General features: G+C 41.0%; 1 protein-coding gene across 5 annotated transcripts in view; it reads right to left on the minus strand.

Annotated features, from left to right (window-relative positions):
* The window catches only part of TJP2 (tight junction protein 2), a 67,999-nt gene that overhangs the window by 29,242 nt on the left and 18,457 nt on the right, over positions 1-20,300 (minus strand). The window contains exon 1 of one of the 5 annotated variants that reach the window (XM_074857157.1): positions 18,012-18,144. The exons of 3 other annotated variants lie outside the window; for them this stretch is intronic. In XM_074857157.1, the coding sequence (XP_074713258.1) occupies positions 18,012-18,074 (63 nt within the window). In that variant the 5' untranslated portion in view covers positions 18,075-18,144. Of the gene's footprint in view, positions 1-1,128; positions 1,201-18,011; positions 18,145-20,300 lie in introns of those variants that run through there. One more of the 5 variants, XM_074857156.1, reaches the window with a different exon arrangement.

Genomic DNA, 20,300 nt, shown 5'->3' on the forward strand with positions numbered 1-20,300 from the left:
CCTTGGGAAACTGTCTCCCATTTGATGTATGCTATATTAGTGAAGGAAAATACATACTCGCAAAGCTGATTTTGTGCAACATAATTACCAGGACAACAGGACTAGTTCTGCCATAGTGATAAAACTATGCAGGCTCTGTAGAACAGTCCTTAGAACTGAATGGTCACCTTGGAAGCTCAAAAGGCACAAAACACATCTGCACGCCCACAAATCTCTAAGCAATAATCTCTTTAACATTATAAAATGTACTGCTGCTTGCCATTGCCATGATGCTAACCCATACTGACAAATTCATGGAGAAGACTGAGAGGGAGGGAGAGACTACAAAAAGTCATCAGTTGAGGACTTGGTCAAAGCTAAGATTGAAGTCTCCACTATAATTGCAAAATTGCTGTATTCCACATCTAATAATATGACTCTCCTCTGAACGCATCAGGTGATGGGTTACAAAAAGCCTCCATCACCTTGCCAATTTCTTCATACTCCATCTGTAAGGAAACACAAACGGATCCTGAGCAGCCTGTGCATCCCTTTATAGGATCTCAATTTCACTACAAGATTGCACACCAAAACACTGGAGAGAGAAATGAGGGCAGAGTGATTAAGAATCCCATGTCCAGCTACTAACAGTAACTGTTTTGCAAGTTTACCCAGGTTTCACACAGATAGCAGGCTACCTGCAGCAAATGCAAATTACTGTAATTAGCTAGTCTAAATTAATTAGTGACTAAAGTCAGTTCATTTCTAACTAGAACACTGTAGTCAGGTTTTGCTTAAGTCTGCCTAATGCTCATATACCAAAATGAAAGGTGCTTTCTACATAACGAAAATAGACTGCTTAACAGAATCTTTGGCAGGAAACTGGTCAAAGTGCTAAAATCCTCTGTGTGGTACGAACAGGCAGCTGTTCCAACTCTCACTCAGAGTCATCAGAGATTCATGCAATTACTTGTTACTGAGAGATCACTGAAGACAACTTCATTCACACTGAAAGAAGAACAAAACCAGAAGACCTGCCACAACAGTTATCTGGCTATAAAAGTCAGTTGGAAAGGGGAGGGATATATGGGGGGAGGAGAGGGTGTGGAAGAAAAAGCTTGGAGCAAGATGTAAAAAAAAGCAACTCACGTGCCCTTTCAAAATCCCCAACTTTTTGACTGCATGTGACCACATTCTCTGCAGAGCTTGAGCTGTCTTCATTGTTGCAGGATATAATCTGTGAGCGGACGCCGTACATCCCCGTCTTTTCATCTGTTTCCACCACTCAACACTGTTATGTAATTCTAATACAATAGTGGCCTACATACTCGAACAAATCCTGCCGTCAGTTTCACACAGAAACACAGCAAAACCACAGCAGTGAAATCTAACAGGAGTTTAATCCTCACTTTAATAGATACCAGAAAAAAGCAGTACTGTAATCTTACTTTTTTTTTAAAAAATTGTCTGAAACAGATCAGTATGTAGCAAGTTATTCTTCCAAGCACATATGTGTTCACTCCACCAGGAACCTACTTGGAACTTTAAAGAAAAAAGGCTTAAGCAGCACAATGCAGATTATTTGAAGATTCACATTCTGACTATAATATCTTATAGTAAAAATTACCACTTGACTCCATTATCTTGAGTAACACTGTGGTTTAGCAGCCTCTATCAAATCTTGACAATTTAACTGCTGAATCCAGGAAGTCCTTATGCAGCAGCAGCTGTATACATGTGAGCAATCCCTTCAACTGCATGTGTAAAGTTACATATAAACACATGCAGAACTGTGGATTTGGCTCCAGCAATCAAACAGTCGCAAATAAGATACTCCCTCTGCCCTCAAACATTTAGTAAGGTATTTGTAAGAATCATAAGCTAATCATACAGCCAAACAGATGACTTTATTGAAAAATAGGTCAAGCTATCAGCTCCATCTATGCTGCATGAATGCTGTGAAATTTAAGCCTTAAGCAAACTTTTCTCCTGGACTTTATACAGTTTCACAGACAGCGAACAGATAGGAACACATGCCAAATTCAGTACACAATGCTAACCAAAACAGCCATCTGTAAATTTTTCATTAGTGAAACAATTTTAACTGCTGAAGAACAGCAGCAGAAAATGTGGAGGGTTGGGGTTTTTTGGGGGGTTGGGGGTGTGGTGTTTTTGGGCTTTTTTATGTTTCTCACTTAAAATCAAGACTGAATCTAACATCCTGTGTTTTGACTGTGACCCCATCTCTGCACCAGCCAGAACTAGGATGAAACTTCATCCTAGGTTGAGGATGAAGTAGAATGAAGCTTGCACCTTCAGCGCTGAGCTGCTGAGGGTGAACACCATTCAGCCTGCACTGAGAGGGTCCAGGAAAAGCACACTGATACCAGCCTCTGACCGGAGCTTCCCACTTCCAGAGTACACATTGGACATAAGTAGTTTAAGACTGTCATTAGAGTTTGGTCAGAGTTTAGAATCTCTGTCAACATTTCTTAAAAAACCCTCATTCCTCTGAACACTCTCACTGACAGCTTCTAAAATTGTCTTTAAAATTTATTTATTTATTTTTACAAAAACAGCAGGAAGGAGAAACAAATATAAGGATGTATTTGAGACCTTTCTAGCCTTAGCTCTCCTGCTTTCCTTCTTCTTGCCCTGACAAAGCTTCAACAGCACCCCAAATAGAGAAGTGTCACTGAAAAAAGACTGTTATGACATGGAGAACAAAAATGACAAAACATTGTCGATGAGCTGTAGTGTCTTTTCTCTAAAGGAAAATGAGAAAGACAGATGGGTTGACTCTGCCAAAATTTAAAAGGAACCTGAAAAAAATTTTAAAAATATAATCAGGAATTCTAGGAATGCTACTACAAGTTTTCTTGCATAGTCAGAACAGGAACTGTGAAGGGACTGATAAGCTAACAGAAAGATGAAGACTTACGCATTTTGATATTTCATTTTTGAGGAAAGCAACTTATCTGGGATAGGAATTCCTCTATCCAATTTTTTAAAGTGAGATAGAAAATATATGGTTTTTAAACAAAGGGGAAACTAAAAGCCTAACTTCAGTCCCAGCACAAGATTACAAATGCAATTACAAGCCTTTCACATTTCATGTCTATTTGGCATCTATTATCCACAGACATTTTAAAACTGAAACTCTTTTTGAAAGCAAGCTCAACTTCAATGAGACACACACACACCTTGGTTCTTTACGGGAGTCTATCCAGACAATAATAATGAATCATGTGGGGAAAAATAAATTGAAAACTAAGCATGATGATCTGTTCTGTAAACTGGGACTGTGAAAAGAAAAGCAGAGTTCCCAGAAAACTCAACAGAGCAACCTCAGAATGTCACCACAAAGCCTTACAGCAGAAGGCAGCATCTCTCCACTCACCCAGGTGAAGAAAGGGCTGCCTTACCTTGGCATGGTCCCCCCAGCAGAAAACCTAACTAGAAGTCTTACACCTAGCACTGTTTGTTTTGATGTCTTACTCTCTAGCCAGCGAAGAAAAAGGGTGTTTCCACACACATAATCTAGACAAGTCTGTGTAAGCAAACAGAAGGGAAACCTGAAATGGTTGTCTTGGCTTTGTTATGGAAGTGACACAAAAAAGAGGTCCCTCCCTATGCCCCACCCTGCCTCCTTCATCTGCCACCATGGACTTAAGCATAGAAACCTTGAAAGCTGTGTCCAGGTTCTCCCTAAAGACAGACTCCTACACTGAAGATGACCAAGAACTTCAAGGTTAACTGAAAGCCACCCACCTGTAAAGGATGGGAACAGAGGCTCTCCTAGCCACTGATATAAGCAGTCAAGTGGAGGGGCTCCAGAGCTGCATCAAGATGTTGGCAGCATACCTGGTCTCAAAAACCAGATACATTATCAGAAGATTCAGAAACTGCCCTCTCATGTCACCTGCCTGCATAAAGGCAATTACGACAGGCAAAATTGGATGGCCCTAGATCTACAGGCATTCAAAGATGCTGATCTGTTTCAATTTTTGGAGGATCCCCAAGAGATCCCCTCAATAGACAGCGGAGGTTGAGTGAAATGAAAAGCAATCTGTACAACAGTGTGTGGTGTGAAGGACCACACCTCCTCTTTTTCAGCCTACTGGGCTATCAAAGATGACTGCGTAACATCAGCTGCATATTCAGAGCTTACCAAGTATGCTTAATTAACATAGTGAGAAATGACTGAACAGGAACAGAACCTTTACTAGGTCTTTCCCCTGCAGTAAGGAAGGATTTTCAAGCAACTTTGAAGTAAGAAGGCTTTGACTGAACTGTTTTCATGAAGTATCTGCATATGGTACGGCAGATCTTTGATTAGGGTCTAGAAGAATGAGAAAAACTATTCACCCATGGATCTTTTACAATACAGCCAACATCTTACAACAAAGGAGGTACCTTGTTTTCTACCAATAAATACTCTAATTCAGAGAAGCATTTCCTAATTTTTGTCTAGGCTCCTGCACCAATATAGCAACCCCCAGAAGAGCAACAGATCATCCTGATGAAACAGGTTCCCAGAACGATGAATGGCTCAGATGAAAGGAAGAGAAGTGATAAAAAATGGTTTGCAAAAGATATCCACTAGGAGTAACATGCAAAAAGGCAGAAACTCCTTTTTTTTTTTTTTTTTCCTCCTCAGGTCATGAAGTAGAAACACACATAAGGGATAACTTCATGTCAAGAAGTCATCAGTTCCACTTTCACATTCGAATAAAATCAAGATGGTTGTTAACATCAAGAAGGTTATATTAACAGGATGCAGGAAGTATTTTTTTTAAAAAAAGTCACATACTGTACAAGTATACTTCTGCACTGGAATACAATATCTGAAGGAGAAAAAAAAATTAATGTAGAAATGAGCTGTGGAGACAATCCTTTCTTCCCCTTCCCTCCAATGGAGAATTATCAGTTACCATATAGCCTTTGCTTCCTCCCAAATTACCTGACACAAACAAATACCTTGCTAACAGAGCAAAGGTATTTTGCTCGTAAGAAGCACATTCATCATGTATTATTAGACTTTGTGTGAGAAACATTTTTCTCCAAAATGCATTTAGAAGCAGCAATCTAAGGGCTGTCTAAAAAGACCTATTTAAAGAAAATACAAACCAAGCATAACATTTCTAATCATTTGTTCTTCATAGATTTGGAAAGTTGAATGTCATTACACAGAAACACAAACAGAACTGGTTTTAATGCAAAAGAAGTCACGATGTCAAAAACCTTTCTTAATCATATTCCACTTGAAAGTTACACAATTCACTTGCTGTAATTTGTAAATACTATCTACAACAGCATTGGCAAATGCCACATAAATACAACATGCCTATTACAGGCATTCAAAGACCAATCTTTACTTCGTTTACTAGACAACAATTACATTTTTTTTGTTTTACTTCTTTCAGGAACAGTTTGAATCCAGCATAACAACACCACCCACGGTCATTACTTGACACTGTGCTCAGCACTCTTTCACTAATTTTGCTTTCAGCTAGCAAAACTACTCCTTCTTAAAAAATACCCAGTGCCAAAGCTGCCATCTGCAAAGCCACGAGCATAATTCAGGTTTCTTGACTTCAAGTGGCCTATCCACTGAAACGTGTTGTGCAAGGAAGCAAACACAGATTTCCTCCATTTCTGTCAAACATAAAACCAGACCCTGTAATAGGAAAATACGGGTCAACCTTCTCCCACTGTGGGAGTTTTAGCCAGCTAACAGATGGGGAAAAATTCCAGGGTGGCAGAATTTGCATTCACTTCTACCTCTTGTTGCACTGTGACACTCCAAATGCCTTGCAGACTGCAAACTGAACTAGAATCCAGTTCTATGCCAAACTGAGGAGATGAAGGGCAACAGCACTGTTCACCAGACTATTGAGAATATTAATCAACAAACACATTTAGGTCTCATTTACACTGTAGCCCTGTTACTAACATCCACAGCGTAATGCCCCGGATTTTCTAATGCACAAAAATTGTTTAAAAAACAAGCCAAAGGAGATGGGAAAAAATTACACACGGAAGATCTCTGCTGATCTGAAGCTTTGATAAGTTGTGTGCTTTCTAATGCAAAATAGAACAATCCAGCTCACACCACATCAATGACAAACAATGCTTAAACGTAATGAAGGATATTTCCCCAGTCTTCCCCAGTCTTCTAGAGGTATCTCAGAAGACCTCCTAATGGCACATTCCACTGCCAAGACCTCTGGCACACCTAACTCAGCCTCAGTGCCCACTCCATGGTCCCTTTTTTGGGCTGCCAAGGCTGACTACAAAAGCTGTAGATGAAATCCTAGACTTAGAAACAATCGACTATTATATCACAAAATCTGTCCATAATAGCAGTTCCTGTACTAGCATTCTTGAATGGTTCACAGTGATGAAAAAGCATCCCCAACTGAAATAATTTTTATAAAAATTTGCCCGAGCACAGGAAAAAACACATCAAGATAGATGCATGGGATTTGAGTTTTGTAAATATTCAATTATTCTGCAATTCCAAAAAAATAAAGTGAATAACAAGTAACCTGGACACTGAAAAGAAGCCAGTAAAGAATGTGGCATTAGGCATCCTTTTACTGGATTACTGAGTAAAACACATAATCTCTGAGTAGTTTTATTGTTTCAACTGCATATTAAAGAAACACCTAAATAAAACTGGGGAAGCTGTACATATAAATATCTGATTAATGCATACCCTAGTCTCTTTTGGGGGAAAAAAAAATCAACTGTTTTTCAGGGAAATATTTATCTGTCCATGGCAGTAAGATACTGCCTAGGAAAACTGTGTTTCCACTACATTTAAAGCCAAACATTTACCAATTATATTGAAGAATTTCAGCAAGCAGGACTATCACTTGGTACTTGGGCGAAGAGACTGACACCCACCACGCTACAACCTCCTTCCAGTAGCTGTGGAGAGCAATAAGGTCTCCCCTGAGCCTCCTTTTCTCCAGACTGAACAACCAAACAATCCTTCAGCTGCTCCTCACAGGACCTGTTCTCTAGACCCTTCACCAGCCTTGTTGCTCTTCTCTGGATGTGCTCCAGCGCCTCAGTGTCTTTCTCGTAGCGAGGGTCCAAAACTGAACAAAGTAATCGAGGTGTGGCCTCACCAGTGCCGAGTCCAGGGGTAAGATCACTTCCCTGTCCCTGCTGGCCACACTCTTTCTGATACAGGCCAGGATGGCATTGGCCTTCTTGGCCACCTGGGCACACTGCTGGCTCATGTCCAGCTGGCTGTCAATCAACACCCTCAGGTCCCTCTCTGACTGGCAGCTCTCCAGCCACTCCTCCCCAAGCCTGTAGCGCTGCTGGGGGTTGTTGTGGCCCAAGTGCAGCACCCGGCATTGGGCCTTATTGTAACTCCTACAGTTGGCCTCAGCCCATAGCTCCAGCCTGTCCAGGTCTCTCTGCAGAGCCTCCCTACCCTCGAGCAGATCAACACTCCCACCCAACTTGGTGTCATCTGCAAACTTACTGAGGGTGCACTCAGTCCCCTCATCCAGATCATTGATAAAGAGATTAAACTGAACTGGCTTCAATAGTAAGCCCTGGGGGACACCACTTGTGACCGGCTGCCAACGGGATTTAACTCCATTCACCACAACTCTTTGGGCCCGGCCATCCAGCCAGGAGTAGGGAAATAAAAGCAACACAGAAAAAACTTTCAATGAAAAAGACAGGAAAAATGAAAGTTCGTAAGTGGCTTTATGGGTACTTAAGACTTATGAAAAAAATATATTATCTGCTGCTTTTTAATCCACCTTTGATAAAATGACAGATTACTACCCTCACTCATATACTCTACCCTAACATATCTTGATATCAATTAACAGGCTGTGTGTCTTGTCTGTTTGCCTATATTCTAGAATACACATTTATGAAGGCTTTGCAGGTATTAATGTAATACTAGGATATAATCTGATAAATAAATATATTATGATATATTGAAAGATATTTTTATATACACGTATATACACACACTAACTTTATCTGTCCCTGTAGCATAGATGAATAGAAAGCAATCATGCTTCTTCCACCTCATGCTGCATATTAAAAAGGCATACAAGCACCAGGAGCTGCATTTCCATCTCCTGCAGAATTTGCAGGACATTTAGAAGTCTAGAGCAAACCAGCAAAACAAGCAGGAAACCTCATATTCCAGAATAAACCCACCAAGTTTTGGACAAATTGTTTCTGCACAACGCAGACAATCCATTAAAGCCAGCAAAGCTCAGCAGGGAGATTCAAGGTGCACAACTCACAACTAACCCAGAGAGACAGACACTAGGTGGTGCTGCAATGCTGCTGGCACACACTGCTTCCCTGTCCCAGAAACAAGATGGTAAATACAGCACTTCTTTCCAGTTTTAGAAGTACAACTTCAGGTTATTGCTTTGGCACACAGCATAGTATTATCGCTCTGACGAGGAATGACTCAACATTACGCAGTATCTTCATTTATTTATTTCTCAAACAGGTTGGCATTTGAGTGATTTTCATAAATATAATTTCTATGTTAAAAAATTCTGAGAAAGGCTTAACATTTTGTTAGGCCAAAATCCTATTTCAAAACCTTCGTTTCAGACTAAAAATGACAGGAAATGTGATGTTAAAACAAGGTGTCAGGTGTTTTTTGCTTTGTTTCTTTAATCTCAAGCACATATCCTATGATCAGACAAACTTTTGTTTTTCAATTCCAGCTTTATTAAGTGACTTTCCACCACATTTATTTCAAGATTACACTGTTTATACAAAGGAAATAAACATATTCCCCAAGCAGTCTTATGTTCTAAAAACAAAGAAACATCTGGTACTCCAAAGATATTACTCATCAGTCACACCAAAACACTATGGAAACGGGTAGCTGAAAAATTCTAAATGAGATTTTGAACCAATACTACATGACAGTTGCACCTAAAGTTAGAAATGCTACATTTTAGCACTAACAATAAAAGAAGAATTATAGTTACATTTTTGGAGTGAAGCTTCTTCTTCCAGGCTACTTTTAAGGTGAACATAAGAAGTTTACACTTTCAAAAAGTGACTCCTTTAAGGTCCTGATTTTGCTGACATAAAGGCCTAATTTCTCATTACACCAGAAAAGTCAAGCAATACACACACACACACACTGGAATTTTCTAAAATTCATTCCCTGGTATTTCACAGTACTGTGATCTCTGTCAGCAAGAGCAACGGTTAATCATTTCAATCCAGTACCCAGAAATTACTTAGGATTGTGTGGTGCCTTTTTAAAACTATGATGCTTATTGAACAACTATCTTTTTTACAACTGCCTGTTCCCCCTCCAGCTACTGGAAGGGGATAAATGCAAAAGCAGCCACTTGAACTGTGAACTACTGGGAGCAGGACCATTATCTGGGGCAGAAAGGGCAGAATGGCGAGAAGGGCAAAAAGTGGTATTTACCCAGCAGAGTGTAACAAATTCAGAACATGAAACTCAGTATCAAGTTACAACCTTCACATGTTACACAAACTAAAAGTATAGATGCAAAACTTCTAAACTTTTCTGGGATGAGGTGGAAGACACAAAGAAAGTAGTTTACACTTGTTACAGCTGCATTTTACTGAGCGTAGATGCATAGACATGCATCATCAAAAACCAGTACAATATCCCATTACAAACTGAACAAAAGCCTATTCAAGATGGGAAGGAAAAAAAAGAAACTGATTGTACCCAAAACACAGCTGCAAGATACACAGGTCTTACCTACTGAAAACCTAAAACTCATAAAAATATAGCTTAGATCTATTTGAGGAGCAAGTTCCCTTCACTATCTTTTGCCCAACAACAGTTCTGTCATTACCCTGGTGAAATTATGCTGCAATTGTTCCAGTGCTTCCCCCAACAGGAAGCAACCAATTGTTCAAAATTCATGAGGGAACAGCTTCAATACGAAATTGCCATTTTGGAGAAGAAAACAGTTCCCATTTCCCCGTCCCCTCAAAATATTTTAAATTATTTTATTTTTTAGAAAACAATTCTGCCTCTTGAGAAATAACACTCTGGGTACTAACATTTTTTTCATCAAAGGTTTCTTCCTTTTCACACGTGGCTTCACAGAGGAAAGCCAGCTGTTTGGAGCACCAGACCAGCAGAGGAGCCTTGGAAACGATAATTTACTCTCCCAAAGGTGTTGAAGAGGTTCTAAAGAAAAGAACAAACCTCACCTCTTGGGGCATGGCATGTGCCCAAACTTGCAATAGATTTCTCCACCACCCCTCTTTCAAAAACACAGCAAGGCTTCAGGAGATAAAACCTGGAAGCCAAGCAACTTCGGTTGAAGATCAAAATTAATCTAGGTAAAAGACTGACAGAGCAATTATACTTGTGTATGTACCATACGTACATACACAGTGGAAAGTGAAGAGAGTTTATTTGCTGTTTTGTTTTCTGAACGGTTTTCCTAGACTTTTGCCTTGCCACACAGACTAAGGTGGCGATAAGTTTATTGTACACACTAGAAGAAGGTAACCCTACTGGAGGGACACTAAACTTTCAGTTCACCTAACTGACAGCAGCTTTAAGTGTTACCTCTGACTTAACCATCCTCATTCACTTTAGCTGTGAAACCTCATACATTTCCTTCCAGTCACACTGTTTCTGCACCTTCTGCTCCTTAAAATGCCCATGCAAACGAAGTCTGAGAATCAGAGGACCACCTTTTTCTTAGCATTATGAAAAAAAGTTTGTTCTGATGCACTTGCAGTATCAGGAATTGATGGGGAGGTAAATTAAACTCACTAGGTATGCATAATCAATTTCATTATGCTAGATAAACTAATTAAAAAAAAATTAACTGTGAAAAAATGTAAGTGCAGCTGCCACTCCTTAAGTGTCTCATTTCAAAATCAGTTATTCTCTGCAGCCAAAGCATGGCTTTTACTCTTTTTAACATCTTAAAATAAAAAACTGAAAGCAAAAAACAAAGCACCATATGCATTGCATGGTCCAAAGCACTAATTACAATTTTATTCGACTCTGGGGATACACCTTCTACTGCTACTGTTTTTGAATGCTTCGGCTACCTGCACCCACATTCAAAACAGCAAACCAAGCAATAGAAGCAACCAACTCTAGCATCAAGCGACTACTGGTGAGATACTGCATTTCTGCTATTGCATGGTCCTTACAGACTCTCTGATTGCATAAACTTCATTATTCAACAACTACAGCTCCTGAATCAGAGAAAAACAAGCTGGGTACCTGCCTACTGTTTCCTGTAACCGGTTTTTAAAGGCCAATTCATTGCTGGGATAGAATCCAATCAAGTCAGCATTTATATTTAACCATCCAGTCATAATGCAAGACAATTCAAACAATGGTACAATTGTTAGTTTCTGAGCTTAGTCCCAAACCAAACCAGATTTTCTTTCCCTGTTAAGGTTTCTAGTATCCTTTGTTCTAACTCTATTAATAGAAGAACGATATGCAGTATTCCTGGAAGCATTTTACTTTTGTTCCAGCATTCCTGTGGCAGTAAGATTACATATCGTCACTTTAGCTTTCTTCTCTTGGCTGATGGAAATAATTCTGAATATGATTCTGTATAATGAAAAAATTTTAATACTACATTTGACCACATCTAAGACTAAAACCCCATAAAATTCACACAATATAATGCATTTCATATAACTATCAATGCCATATCACAAACCTCACAAAATGTGAACGTCAAACAGAAGGTCACTGATACACAAAGTAAATAAATAAAAGCTTCAAATGCATTTAAACGTCCATAACACTAAGAACCTAATTCAATTTTCTGTTAAAAAGCAAGTTAAAAATGGACAGTTCAAAAGATATCAAATCTCTATAAAATTAAGTTGTTCTGAACTTGAAGTCATATGTTCAGCATCATTCAGATATATGCCACAACAAACAGCTTGATCTATTAGTCAACCCTTAGCTGTTTTCTAAACACACTGGTCATACCTCTCCACGTTCCTTTCCTTCTACCACCATACTCCTGCCTTCAAAGTCTTACGCAACTCACCTCTCCCTCTCAAGATGTCTCAACAGCCTACACAGTCATGCCAGAAAGCATTGCTGAAGTTCATCCCTAAACTTTAAAGCATCTTGCATGTATCTAAAATGAAAGCAAAATCTGTTGCAAAAGGGAGTTCAGTAATTTTTCTGTTATCCATACAATGCAATGCATGAATGTAAATGCAAATCTGGCAATTGCATTTGAAGGATTTAGGTCCATAAGTCTTATACCGATACTCCTCCAGTACATTTGGAAGAGGAAACAAGCAAGCAAGCAAACACTCACAAAAAAAATCACTAAGCCCCTGCCAACCTCTCAATCACCATAAGAGAGTCGATTAAGCCAGCTGCACCTGCCTCAGTAAAACATACTCATAATCCCTTAGCTCACAGCAAAGTTTCCTCCTCGGGGCCTCCAAAGGGCTATAATTGCTTTTTCAAACAGTAAGTGTGAATGTTCCCCACAGCTCTGAATTTTTCTGGGACAGTGTCACCAGCAACCTATTGTCCTATATAAAGTTGTGTTACACTGAAATTCACCATGCATCTGATGACACTGATAAAGCACTTTGAAGTAAGAAAACAACAGAAGGGCAGATCAGAGTGGTAAAATTGAAGTATTTTTCATTCCTTCTCCTCAATCCGTTTGCAAGGTTGTATGTGAAGCTGGACATCAGAACATGTTGTTATAAAGAACATTTCAAACACTCCCCAACTTGTGTAGAAATTATGCCTGCCAACAGTGCTGATGACATCAGTCAACCAATAACCAGTAAATCAACACAGGAGGTGGACGGGTGAAGACAGCTAGCCCTTTTCTTTAGTATCAGGATAGTAACTTTCACTTGGCTGATTCATTCCCAAAGCACTAATCTGAGTTTATCTACAGGTGTTCCTGCTTCACTTGAAAGGATGCCAGCAGACCAATTTGAAACTAGAACCCTTGATGCAATCTTTCTACCAAATCAGCATTTCACATGTATGTAATGTCAATTTAAGGAACTTCAGGCTTTGCTCCAACCAGTAAATGAAACCAAACTGACACATCCCTATGAAACAGTGCCATTTCCACTGAACTGCAAACTGAAGTACACAAAGAATAAGCTTACCAGAACAAGATCAGTGAGCGACAGAACAAATTTTATTCCTGCTTTTGCAACTATTAGTCACTTTCATAAACCACATGAGGCTTTGAAAAGAACTGGGAAAGAAAACTGAGAGAATCCTTTTGCATATGTGGCTAAATGGAAATTAAACATCTCACAATCATTAAGGTTTAGAAGTGCTTCCATTAAGTTACCACCCAGAGCAAAGCCCACTTTGGTATCAACTGAAAATTCATTCTCCACTGAGGTTCAGAACAGAGAGTTTTCTTCTTGTGGTCTGAGTCACATAAAAAGGCATTATACACTTCAAGGACCTTCAGACACACAAAGCAGAAGCAAAGCATGACCAAGTGTTCTGCTTTTTAGCCATCTGAAAGAAAAATAAGTTATGTACTTGCCCATAGACAAACAAGCTTTACAAAAAAGGTAAGAAAAATTTAATCCCTTTTCAAAACATCATGATCCAAGAGTTTTAGTCCATCCTTATTGCTGCAGAAGACATTAGGAACATATTTACTGGCTTCTATAAGGTAAAGCAGGAAAAGAAAGCTTGGAAAAGATTAAGTCAAATTATTACAAGAGGCAGAGAGTTAATGAATGAAATTTAACAAATGAAATTCTATAGTTTAACACCACAGCAACGTTAAAATTAAGAAGGCATCATAATAACCTGTTAGACAAAAAGCTACAGAGAAAATCACAAAACATACTGAGGGCATCCCCATATGCCAGACTAGTTTATACATGTTTCACATACGCTGAAGGGACAGCAAAGACTAATGTACCAGCAGTACTCTGGTATGGGGTTTTTCACATTTTACCAATAGCTTGACGAGTGTGTCTGAGGCAGATGACTGAAGATCTCCCCACCTTTTTCCCCCATCTTAACGTATCCTTAAACCTTTTAGGTGCAGTGGGCACAAACAGCTAGGGAAGCATAATTGCCAAAGGGCAACTGAATGCATAGCAGCTACTGGAAATGCCAGCAAGCATCCATCTGCAATTAACACTATGACTTTAAAAGTCTCACCCCAGAGTTTCTGCAACCTGACCTAGTGTAACACATCATACTATGCATATGCAAGTATTTGTCAACTGTCAGCAACATAAAGGGAATTCACAGAATCATCAATTCCTGCCAAAGTACTTGTTCAGGAACAACATCCCTACCTTGACAATAGACTGCAAGACTTTCAGGAAACTTTGCTGCTAGAAAATAAAAATTTACAGCTAAACTGTAATTAATACGTAGTCCACAGACAAAACAATGCAAGTACAATTCTACACAGAAACAGGAGTTCTGATAGCAACATCTAAGGAGCATGCACAGGCATGCTACCAATCAGCTATGTTACTGTCACTTCAATTGCATTGAAAATGTATCGACTTAACTCTATGAACAGAATAACCATAACCATTGGCCACTTTTCATTTCTGGAATAAAAATTACTTAGGAAAACAAAGTACTTAAAAATGTAAATTGTTTTTCATCCTGTTCTGCAACTCTTCAGAAAGCTTCTTAAACACTGACTGGACAGAAGAATCCTCATCCCTGGCCAATAGAAGAAACCCACATCATCCAGCAGATTTTTGCAGTGCTGGAACATAGAAAGACAAACAACCAGTGCCAAGCGCTGACCCTGGCTGCAAGCTGCTCAGTTCAGTCAAAGGCCAACAATTTGCCTCTCACAGCTTTGTTTGTGGAGCCTGGAATTAAGAGTCTAGCTGGACACCTTGCATTATCTCTGAAAAGCTCATACTGACTAAGAATCACAAGGGGTGAGCGTCCAAAATGCTTTCACATCATAGGATAGGGATGAATGTGCAAGGGAAAAATATGGCAGGCTGAGTACATACATTATTAAGTAATAAATAAATAAATAATGAATAGGTGTATCATATCTTCTGTTTGTATAACGAAGCCGTTAGATCACAGATGGGTTTTTTGCAAGTGTTTTTTCTTTTTTGATAGTGTTTTTTTAACAAGAATCAGTTATCCAAAATTCAGTTGGGAAATGCTACTGCAGTACTGTTAATCACATTCAGAGACTCCAGCAGCAGAATATGTAAAAAGATATTGCTCTATGATTATTTAATAGGGCACAACAAACACCTGGAAACCTGCTGACAATCATCTGTCTGCTTAGTTAACTGCTACCACCATAATCCTTGAAGGGAGAGTTTTCATCTTTATTCTATTTTTAAGTTACTGGATAGAGATGTCTGAAGGGTTCATGAACGCACTTCTGCTGTTTAGTAAGTTAGATGATGTTTTATTCTTACACAGCATCAAGAATAATTGCATGCATATATTAGTTTCCATGGTACATTCCAGCTAAGATGCCTTCAGGAATGTAATTTTGCCTTAAGGCTGGTATTTCCAGTACATGTCTGTCTTACCAGCACAGATCACAAAATTCGTGGCGAGAGTTTGACTCTGATAGTAAGAAATACACTCCAGACACATTTTTAAAATACAAAGTGATTTTAAGTTCATTTGCAATTTTAACAGAGTCATGAATTACACTATACTATTTGGCTCATAAACCATATACAGTTCAGGTCATTCAAGAAAGATTCCTTCCTAAGAAAATACTGCAATTTACCACTTTCTTGGTTACACAAAGGACTCCAAAAATCTTTCCAATGTCAGCTGAATCCTCATTTGTCTTATAGTTCTAACAACTGCAAGCTGTGAAATACAGAATTCCTAGTATAGTCATAAATTTTATATTGTTTGCACAGTTTCATTAAGAAAAATAAAGAGGAAACTAGAAATCGTAGCTGTAGTACCTCTCCATATTATTTTTCTGTCGTCTTCTACAAAATAATGAACAAACTGTGTCTTTATAAAAGAAACAGAATTGTGGTCTTATTAACAACTGTAATATAATGAATATAACCATTGCAGGAACCACACTGACAATTTGTCCATACTTAAGTTCAGTACACATAAGAAACATGAGCTTTTTCACAGTCTCAAACAACAGGCAGAAGGAAAGATCAGCCGAAGTTTCCTTTTTGCTGACAGAGAAGCTGCCACTGAACTCACAGCCAGCACAGACTACTTCCATACTGCATGGACTCACAGATGTGAAACAAAAAGAAGTTGCACCCAAACCATATAATTCCTATTTTTTCACATGAAAGGCAGATCCTAGAACAGTTTGCAGTACAGAACTAACAACCTACACTATCAAGCCAAAATAAGTGTTGTCATTAACTTCCAAAGGGCAAGGATTTCACCAATATTGATGAAAGCAGGCCCAAAAAATGGTGCTATTTGAGACAAATGGGAGGAGACCAACAGCACAGTCTACCAGTATACCACTTGTTGAAATACACTGCAAGGTCTCTTATTTCAGGAACCATTCCATACCCACTATGATTTTGTTTAAAGGAAGTATTTAAGCAATAGCCATGTACAGTATGCATCTCTAAATACAAGCTCTGTAACTGTTACAGCTCAGTGCAGAGTCAGGCTTTCCATCCATCTCAGGTCAACACATTTAAACCTCATCCCCAAGAGAACACTGCAAGGCAAGTCACCAACACACTGTGATGGATATTTACATTTCTTTCACCAGAACCATCAGCAAATTATTACACCTACTTACTAAATGTACTGCAGCATGGAAGTGTCAAATACAATGGGATCTGTGTCAAAGAACTTACAACAGGGATTCAGAAGAGACGAAACAGACAAGTACAGCAGATGATGAAGCTAACAGAAGGGTAGAGTAAGAATGGGATGGTTACCCAGCTCAACTGTACAACCTCTGTGATTAAAAACCCACAAAAAACCCCAAACCAACCAAACAAAAAACAATCCAAAAACACACGCTCTGAAAATAATCACGTAACTATGGCTAATAAATAGCCACACCATGTGCAATATGGGAAATTGGCTAACACACACAGACTCTGTACACAAAAAGGATACAGTACTACTTATTCTACAAGCCACAAACTATGAGGCACAAGTAAATTCTGTTTACGGCTTCCATCCACGTTTTAGTGGGAGTAAGGGAGATGACTACAGATCATTTCAGTTTCCTGCATGCTGGCATGAGCACCATGCCTCTCCAGTCCTCAGAGATGCTGGGTGCTTTGTAGCTATGTTGATTACTGCAGTTCAGCAATAGGTGAAGGAAAACACGTTTTCTCATAAAAACTCAACAGTCTTTAAAATTAAAAAAAAAAAAAAAAGGGGAGGGGGAGGGCGAAGGAGAAAAGGTTTTTTTTAACTTGGGAGTTTGTTTCTCCACAGAAACAGGAGTATTTTCTGTTAAAACACTGACCTGCATCCTGAGCACAACCAGTATTTAAAATCTAAAATTATGTTTTGCGTTCCGGCGTTGAATACGTAAGAAACAGGCCAGCGTTACAGACAGGGAAGTCCACGCACCGCAGAGCTGAACGCCCCTCTGCTCCAGCCCGCCGCTCGGAAGTTCCCCGCTCCGATTTAAGTGAAAAAGCCACGGGATTTCCACCATCCTTCGGCTCCGGCAGTGTCAGCCCGCCGGCCCGAGGCGGTGGGGAAGAACGAAGCAAGCCCGAAGCCGCACTAACCGGGTCCTCCCCCCTCCTACGAGCGACTTCCCCTCCTGAAGGGCCGGTGGTCCGGGCCCGGCTCGGAAGCACTGCCGCCACAGGTACCCGCGTAATAAGCGGGTTTGAAACGCACGTTAACAGCTGTCAGTCAGCGTTACACACATGCACACGCCCCTCACACGCTCCCACCTCCGCACCCCTCGCCGGCCCCCTCCGCACACCGCCCACCGCGCAGCCCCCGCCCCGCGGGGACACTACCACGGCCGGGGCGGGGGGCGCCGGCGGGCGAGCCCGGCAGGAGGAGGAGCACGGTGGGCGACGGGGAGGCTACCGACCTGCTCCGCCCCCCCCGCGGGCTCCCGTGGTTCGCTCCCGGCGGAGCCCTGCGTCGCTCCCATAGTAACATCGCCGGCCCTGCCGCGCCGCCGGCCGCCGCCGCCCGTGGCCCCGGGCGCTAGCGGTCCAACCCGCCAGCCTGGGGCATGCTTCGCCCCCGCCTCCACCCCGCGGCCCGGGAAGGGCCGGAGGAAGCCGGTCAGGCCTCTGGCCGGCGGGAGCGGCGCGGGCGGCCGGAGCCCGCCGGGGACAAAGCCGGCACTGAGGAGCCCGCCACAGAGCGACTTTGTAACTGCCGGGGCCCGGCTGCCCGCCGCCGCCAGCCAATCGCGCCTGCTAACGCCCCGGGGAGGAGAAGAAACATTGTCATTCTCCCCGGGAAGAAAAGAATTGTTATTCTCCATTTACAAAAATATTTCTTGTATTCTTGCCCTTGGCAGTGGCCAGTAGCTGACGCCTGTCACAGGGTAAATGGGAGACACGAGGCCTGTGGTCCAAGCCCGGGCAGCATTGCTGACACGAGGCTTCTGCACAGCATCCACAGCCTGGTTTTGTCAGACAGAAATGCACCATCATTTCTATCTTTTCTGTTTGTGTGGTTTTAGGAGGACACGGATTTGAAAGCCCCCCCACACCTGATGGTTTCCCCAAGTCCGTGGCCTCGGCCAGGTTTCCTTCCCACCACCTAACAGCCCTTCCACATTGGTCTTAAAGTCAACGCTGCTGCTACTAATTCTGGATTGCTTGGTGCTGAGGCTGTAATTATATATTTTAAAAAAGCATGTTCTCAAGGTAACGTTCTCAGGAGCTTGTAGAAATGTCTGGTCACTAAGAGCACTAAGAAGGAGAAGACGGGCAGAAGTTCAACCACACATTTATAAATAAAATATTTCCTTCCCAGTGCTACTGTCTTCCTGGAGTTATATTATTTCAGGTGGATGAGTCAATACTTGAATCAACTCTTGAAGGAACAAATTAAGAACGAGGACAAACTATAAGGGAATAGCTTTCTTAAGACAACACTTTAAAAAAAGAATGCAAACAGCATGTTACTTTGTATGGCCTACCCTCAGATTTGCAGAGAAAAAGGCAGAAAAATGCCAAAGTGTGAACTTTGCTCTTCTTTTATCTGGTTGCTCCTCTCAGTTTTACAAGTGAGTGATACCATCCAACTTTTGTTGCAACACTAGCAGTCTGGTATACAACCAAAGTAAAGACCACTTGAAAAAATGGGCGAGGGTCCAGGCTCCTCACATGGGGTTCTCTGATATCATCTGGCATCAAGAATTTCTCCACAAGATGCAGCAGGGCAAGGCAAAACAGCTGCCACTCTCCACACCACTGAGCTCTTCTGCACATCTCTGCAACCTGGAGGCAACTTTCCAAAGAGCTACCACTGGCTGGCAACCTCGGCATAGGACATTATGCCACGGCATCAGCAAAGAAAGCCACTGTCCAATACTTACCTCCTTGAAATGTCAAAACATGACGAAAACAACATGAGCTAGCTTTCACTTTCATAGGATATGGTAAGATTTTGCTGCAGACGACTATGTAGTTTTAGATGCAAGGTCAATATTTGTTTTTAGCCAGATAGCAATATACCTTTTCAAAGGAAGCAGTTGGCAGACATGAGGTGGGACAGGGAAAGGACAAGCCACTAGATTCCCGTGACTGCAGATTCTTAACACATATATCAAGTTTGTGACAGCACAAAGCAGAGCACCAGCCTCCTGAAAGCCGCCTCCCTCCATACAGACTCTGGCAGAAGATGCAGAGCTAAAACACAGCCTGTTGGGGAGTGCAAGCAGTGCCAGTCAGAGCAATGTAAGCATCTGCCCATCCTGTCCCAGGCCAAGGAGGATTACTTCTTGTTCCAGACAAAAGCTGGGGCTTGGCCTAAAGACTCCTTTTGGCATGTTTTGTGACTTTACCAAAGCCACAAGGTGTTACCACTAATAGGGCGGTTATCAGGCTATACTTCCCTGAGCTGTAGGGGGGGCAACCAAGGTTTACACACTTAGCTAACCCAAGGTAAGTGCAACACAGATGCAGGAACTGACCACAGTTATGCAAGCAAAATAGGCTGGTTTTCAATCCGTTACCACAAATCATCACCTAGGAATGGCCTATCAGTTTGTCTCCATTCAGTTTCCTGCAAGAACAGATGGAAAACAATCCATTTGGGCTTATCAATATACTTCCCACGTTTGTCCATAAAGTTTCTCACTTGTAAGAGTACAGAGGACACATATCTTGTCCTGCTTTATTTCTTTTCTCAAACCAAA

The sequence above is a fragment of the Strix uralensis genome, chromosome Z (assembly GCF_047716275.1).
Source record: "Strix uralensis isolate ZFMK-TIS-50842 chromosome Z, bStrUra1, whole genome shotgun sequence".
Classification (NCBI taxonomy): Eukaryota; Metazoa; Chordata; class Aves; order Strigiformes; family Strigidae; genus Strix; species Strix uralensis.